Here is a 6805-nt window from a genome sequence, read left to right on the forward strand (position 1 = left end):
TCCGCCGCTATCTCGGCGCCCTCTCGGCCACCGTCAGACGCGCCATCCTCGGCAATTTCCGTCTCCTTCCGCTCCCGTCTTCGTCCAACTCCGGCAACTTCCGCTGGACCTGCGGTGAGGGGGGGTCGGGCTGCACAAGGAATGTGGCCATACCCTTGTAACGCAGGAAAGCTTCCTAGGCTTTACCGTTACCCCCACGTTTATTACCCCATCCTCCCCCGCACCTCTGATGTCCCGGCCGCTGCGCGCCCTGCGCTGGAGCTGCCAACACCATGAGGAACTACTTCGCGGTTCGTTCTGGCGGAGGAATACATGTGCGCACCAATCTGCGGAAGGATCTGTGCCCCTATATAAGGGCGGCGCAGGGGCTGCTGGGTCTCTTTGCGCGGCGGTCGGGCTCGGGGAGCGGGTGGGAGCGTGTGCGCTGCGCCGCCATGGGCTTCGGGGACCTTAAGTCCGCCGCTGGCCTCCGGGTCCTCAATGATTTCCTGGCTGACAGGAGCTATATCGAGGGGTGAGAGGCGGCTGGGGGACCGCTGGGGCTCGGGGGAGGCGAGCCTGGCCAGGCCGTGGTGAGGCCTGGTGGCCTGATGGGAGACTGCGGGGGGAATGATGGGGGCCGTGCTGGCGTGGGGGAGCTTCTAGGCAGGCCTGTGTTTCTGTCCCTGGCAGCTGCTGCCGTAAGGCCGCTATGGGAGGCGGAGTGCCGGAGTGGGCCGAGCTCGTGGGGCCGCCTCAGCGCGCCTGCGGTGCCGAGCACGCTGGGCTTCGCGTAGTTTCCGCGGTGTTCGCCGCTGGGCCCAGCAGCAGCCTGGGGGACGCACCGAGCTGCTGCTACTGCGGCGGTGGCGGGGTCGTTTCTGTGCTCAGCGGCTGCTGCTTCGCATCTTCCTGCGTGCACCGAGGAAGGGGGCTAACTTCAGCTTATTCTCCGCAGGTACGTCCCTTCTCAGGCTGATATAGCAGTCTTTGAAGCAATCGCTGCCCCACCTCCTGCAGACTTGTTTCATGCTCTTCGGTGGTACAATCATATTAAGTCGTACGAAAAGCAAAAGGCAAGGTATGGTTAAACTGCAAAGCTGGAACATATGTGCGAGCTGGCCTACAAAGTGTTGCGTTTGTTTTCTGGAGTTTGAACCAAACTGTTTTTCACTGATACCACATGGCTTTTTGTGTTGCCGTTGGAACAGGAACAGCCCTAGAAGCAGAGCAGACTTCTATCAGTACATTACACTTTCCACGTAGAATTTAGGCAATGTGATTTTGTCCCTCTTCTGAGATTTCTGCTAAAGCTTATAAGAAAGGCTTGAGTTTTCTTGCTGCCATTTACACAGATAACTGTGCTGAAAGCTTGAAATTAATTACCAGTAATTAATCCCATAAAGGCAACATCAAAACAGATTAAAAAGTATTAGAGGAGTCTTTAAAGATAAATATACTGTAAACAGATGATAAATATGGAAAGCAGTTCGTTCAGGGTTTTTAGTCCTGGAAGATAATTACTTGCAATGCAGAAGCACATATAAAGAAGAGGAAATATGAAAGCAAACGTTATCTTTTTTCTTTTTTAGTGATTTTAGTGTTCATGAAAGGTGCTGTATTGACAACCATGGAGACTGCAGGCCTCTCTAAAAAGGTACAGCACAGGTAGTGTCAGTATTGCTACACTGCCTCCTCTATGTGCCTCAGTCCTGTTTGGAGGGAACTCTTGTAAAGTTGGGTGGCCCAGTCACCAGTCCATTTCAGAAGCTCTTAAAATGCTAAAGGGGACTGAGATTATAAAGTTGCTTCACAAAGTCCACTCTGTGGAAACTACTTCCAGTTTCCTGAAAAGTAAAGCTAGTTTTATGACTCTCGTAACAGCAGTTCACAGTAACAATAAAACTATGAGGTTATTCTAAGACTACAGAACTACACGAGCTATAGGAGAATATTAATTCGGGGGGTTCTGGTCCCTCGCCAGCTTCCAGAGTAAAGCACTCACACTTCCAAAGTCACTTGCAACAATGTGTTTTCTGTTACTACTAGTTTTTAAACAATTGAAAATATTTTTAGGGAAGCATGAATAAGAAGCTGATAACTCTTCCTACACAGAATATAATGCAGATAAGTGATTCTAATATGAAAGCTTTTTCTAGCCGTATACCTAGGTGGAGTAGCAATGTCGGGCAGGATCATGTCAGCTTAGATGAACAGTCTTTGAATATGGGATTTGCTGTAGTCTCGACTAGCATCTCATCAGGAGCGTTGGGGATTTTCTTTAAGGAGGTTCTGTTTTCAGGTAGCAGAATTAGATGATGCTTCTTTTTAGCACAGCATTTTTACTGTTAATATACTTGTGGGTTCAGTGACAAATGGATGTTATTTGTGTTGATGTTCGAGTAGGTTCCTAATACCTGCTGTTCTCTTTCAGCTTGCCAGGAGTAAAGAAGGCTTTGGGGAAATACGGTCCTGCGGATGTTGAGGACACAACAGGTGCAGCCACAGACAGCAAAGATGATGATGATATTGATCTTTTTGGATCTGATGATGAGGAGGTACTTGTGACCTTTTTGTATAATACTTAGGGTTTTTTTAGAAATACCAGATATGCAGATTTTTGCCTTACTAGTTTGTTACTTAAATTTGATACCAGATTCTACTTAGAGTTCTCGAGTTCAGCTGTCTTTGCAGAACAGAAAAGTTTGGAAGGTGAAAGAGTTAGAAAGGAATGTGTTGCAATGGGGTGAACTGTCTGCTTTTAACTTTGACTGGTTACGTGATGAATAAAACAAAAAAATCACCATCTTTCGGCTGAGAGTTGTGATGATTTGTTTTTGCCTGAGTAAACGCCAGTCTGTTTGGTAATGATTTAAAGATGCAGGGGTTTGGTGCTCTTCTGTGACTTCAGATTTCTTTCAGGAAAGTGAAGAGGCAAAGAAACTGAGGGAAGAACGTCTGGCCCAGTATGAGTCAAAGAAGTCCAAAAGTATGTCTACCAAGAACTTTTTAATCTTTTTATGCTTGAGTTAATTTTCATGTATTTGAACAGGATAGCTAGAAACACTGATTGTAATAGATAAATGACTGGAATGAGCTGGGAATAATTAGCTTCACTTGAATTGCCTGTGAGCTTAGCCTTTCCTATAGAAAATGGGCACTTTGATATATTTGTCCTGCTTAATACGCTCCTGTCTTACCCAGAGGCTGAGCTATCTATGTAAACGGATGTAACCCTGGGATTTTCTTTGAACCCTTAGAGAAAAGGCTGCAATATGCAAGTCTGTCCACAGCTACTGGTCTGGAGCTGTTCAGAACTGTAGCAGTTGCAGGATTCCCTCTGTGGAAAATAAACTGTTACATGGCGTTAAGCTCCTTCTCAGATCCTCTGAAAAGGACTTCCTATGTAACAAACAATGTTGGCTTTTTAATCTACGTTTTTGTCTGAGACTGTTGCTCAAGAATGTGTCGTGTGTCTGCATCTTGAACACTGGGATGTGCATAGCTTTTGAAATGTGTGTTGGTACAAGAGGCCTGTCACAGCTATGTCATGGTTCTTGTTGATGAAATCAGAAAAGTTGTTCTTACAAAGCTAGTTCACAAGGATATTCACAAGTGTTTTTGAAAATTCCCTAGCTTTTAACAATGGTTTTCTTCCCCCAGAACCAGCTGTTGTTGCCAAATCATCGATCTTGCTTGATGTGAAACCTTGGGATGATGAGACAGACATGGCTAAACTGGAGGAGTGTGTTCGAAGCATTCAAGCAGATGGCTTGGTCTGGGGATCTTGTAAGTAGGAGAAAATTTCAAAGTAGGGAAAGGGAAGGTGTTGCAGTCTCTTAAGATAGCGTATTAGTGCAGTGGCCAGGTTGAGATTCAAGTACAGGTTTTAAAAGCTTTAAAACTTTGTCTCCGCTATCCTGCATCTGCCTGCACAGTTCCTGATGCAGCAGACACACACCCATACGCCCACATCACTGGTTTGGATGGGTGGTGGGGGAGAGCCACAAAACCCAAACCCTTTTTGACCACCTTGTAATAGATGCTGTGTTTTTGATCAATATGGAACAGCTACATTTTTTATGTATTCCTGCAAACTACTTTGGTCAGTTTACTCTTAGTAGACTTGCATTTTTAAGGGATTCCACCAGTCAAGGAGTACTAAATGTTCTTTTTCTCTTTTGCAGCCAAGCTGGTACCAGTTGGCTATGGCATCAAAAAGCTTCAGATCCAGTGCGTTGTTGAAGATGATAAAGTTGGAACAGATATGCTGGAGGAGAGAATAACAGCTTTTGAAGATTATGTACAATCAATGGATGTAGCTGCTTTCAATAAGATTTAAGTCTTGATATATCTAGAATAAATGTAATAGCAAAAATTAGGCTGTGTGTCTGTGGTTAATTTGAAATCATGGCGTAATCCAACTCCTAAATGTAAAATTTGGTTGATGGGTAAAGTAGAACCTAAAACTGAATTTAAAGGTTGCTCCAACACCCCACTGCAGTACCCAAGAGCATGAGCAGAGGAAAGAGAAAATTCACGTTTACCATCGAACCAGATTTCACATTTACATGGCTTTAAAAATCTGAACTGCTCTTTGCTCCCCCTTTGGAAGTTTCCTTAGTTCCTCTGGAAGGAAGGATGGCTTTAAAGGAAAAGCACAGGGCTCAGACAAAGTGCAAGTCACTTTTTTTTTTTTTTTTTTTAGCAGATAACTAGTAGTGTAAATTCCCTTTGTTTAATAAGGGTGGTGATCTAACCAAATATAATGTGGCTTTTGTTGAAAGCTAAAACTGCTTCAGTGAGGGAGGGGAGATGGTCTACTGGGAGGTGTCCCTGCCCATGGTAGGGAGTGGGTGCTAGATGATCTTTAAGGTCCCTTCCAACCCAAACCATTCTGTGATTCTTGGAAGCAACTGCACTGCCCTAGGGACGACAAGGCATGTAGTGAAACACTTCCTTATCTGACTTGAAGCTACCACAGTACCTTCTTGTCTCCTGTTGTGTGCACCAGCGGAGGTTTAGACTGGATATTAGGAAAAATTTTACATTGAAAGGGTTATTAAGCACTGGAACAGGCTGCCCAGGGAAATGGTTGAGTCACCATGGAGGTATTTAAAAGATGGGTAGACATAGCGCTTAGAGATGTGGTTTAGTGATGGTTTTTGTCAGAGTTAGGTTGATGGTTGGACTAGATCTGAAAGGTCCCTTCCAACCGGGGCAATTCCATGACTTGTAGCTCTCTTCCTCCAAGGTGTGAAAATGTTTGTGGTGAAATCACTTCAAGTGTTGCATCTTTTTCTGGGGCTTCTTAATTAGTACAGCGAATAATGGTGTTGATAAAAGCTCCTGCTTTCGTGTTTGGAGGTCCTTGTATGATGCCCTGCAGGTTGGCCAGCCCGGGCAGGCTGCGGCTGGCCTGGTGCTATGAGCCCGAAGGCGACTAGGGGGCAGCCTGGGCCTTCCACAGGGGCTCCTTCAGGCACCAAGTGTCCAGCCCCACCATGGTGGTGCTAGCCTGAATGGGCAGCAGTGACACAGGCCACAGCTCATGCAGGTGGGATAATTTACTTCCATCATAAACTCGAAGTGTAGTCCTGGCTGAAAACATCCAAAAAATAGGCGTTCAATTAAAATGCAAAGATAAAGTAGCATAATTAATGGCAGTTTGAGCTGCTTACTTTGCTCCAGATTGGCTTCTAAATCGGTTTTTGACATTTTTTTAAAGATTGAAGAACCTATCATAACTAAATTGTTTTCCAAAAAAATATCCATAGGAATGATACAAATGTAAAAACTGTCAACGTTGTAAAGCTTCTAGACAAATTCATGTTTCTAGGCCTTCTGTTGGACTGAGACAGAGAATTTATTGTGATCGTGAAATGGAAGCCTTTTATGTGCCACGTTGGTGACTCCGAGATGAAGATGCTCTGTGCCGAAGCCCGACAGCAGCAGCTAAAATAACTTTTTGTTCTTTTTTCACAGAGCATCTGTGTGTGGTTATCTGGCACAGCAGGGTCTGATTCTCCTTGTTTAAAGGTCTGCCAACTTCAGATTATATAAGAGCTGCGTTTTATAATTTGTCTCAGAAAAAAAAATCTGCCTGCCAGAGGTTTAAAGCATGATTAAATAACTGGAAGTAAGTATAATTACAGGCTTCATTCCCACCTTCCATAAACTTAATTCCTAAAGGAGTAGCTTCGTCCTGTGTGTAATTAATGTCCTTTCTATGGCAATTCTCTAGCTATCACTTCTGCTAAATTATGTAGCTTAGTTTTAGCAATTCTGTTGTGCTGCTCTTAAAAGCAAGAAATTAACAAATGCCATATCAGAAAAAAAATGAAATAAAAATTCTATCACAAAAATGTAGCTTTTATTATTATCCTTGGCCATCACTGTTTCTGACCTCCTATTCAACGTACTTCTTACCTTTAAACTCTTTCCTTCACCTTGAAATTAAAGCTCTAAGTGGATAAAATAGTTTGATTTATAGACTGTAACTGCTAAAATACCGTGCTATGAGCCGTCCATCTGACCTGCCAGACTGGATTTGCGTGTGTGTGTGTTTCGTTTATGCTAAGCACCTACGTACAAACTCTTCAGTTGTTGGGATTTCTTCTGTTTGTTTTATTTTTTTCCCCCTGATGTTAGAGGGAAACTTGCTGCACAGGAACAAAACAAAAAAGGCTAGAGAGCACGGGCTCCCCAGTTACCAGATACAGGCAAACGGGCAAGAGAATTCCACAGAATCCGCATATATCTGGGTCAGGGGGTTTTGCGTAGTATTTTGGTACATACTGTGTCATTGTGCCTGTGAAAAATCAGC

General features: G+C 44.2%; 1 protein-coding gene and 2 non-coding genes across 3 annotated transcripts; all 3 read left to right on the forward strand.

Moving 5' to 3' along the window:
* The first annotated feature begins 356 nt into the window (after window positions 1–356).
* Window positions 357–4360, forward strand: EEF1B2 (eukaryotic translation elongation factor 1 beta 2). Its single transcript, XM_063340712.1, has 6 exons — window positions 357–514; window positions 938–1060; window positions 2414–2537; window positions 2902–2968; window positions 3643–3768; window positions 4167–4360. The coding sequence occupies exons 1-6, from the start codon at window positions 435–437 to the stop codon at window positions 4319–4321; spliced, it is 675 nt and encodes a 224-aa protein (XP_063196782.1). The 5' UTR covers window positions 357–434; the 3' UTR covers window positions 4322–4360.
* On the forward strand, window positions 2751–2831 carry LOC134519081 (small nucleolar RNA SNORD51). The gene has a single exon (XR_010072131.1). It is a non-coding gene; the product is annotated as a small nucleolar RNA SNORD51 (small nucleolar RNA).
* LOC134519084 (small nucleolar RNA SNORA41) lies at window positions 3265–3398 on the forward strand. Its single transcript, XR_010072134.1, has one exon. It is a non-coding gene; the product is annotated as a small nucleolar RNA SNORA41 (small nucleolar RNA).
* Window positions 4361–6805: the final 2445 nt, after the last annotated feature.

Source organism: Chroicocephalus ridibundus, chromosome 7 (assembly GCF_963924245.1).
Source record: "Chroicocephalus ridibundus chromosome 7, bChrRid1.1, whole genome shotgun sequence".
NCBI lineage: Eukaryota > Metazoa > Chordata > Aves > Charadriiformes > Laridae > Chroicocephalus > Chroicocephalus ridibundus.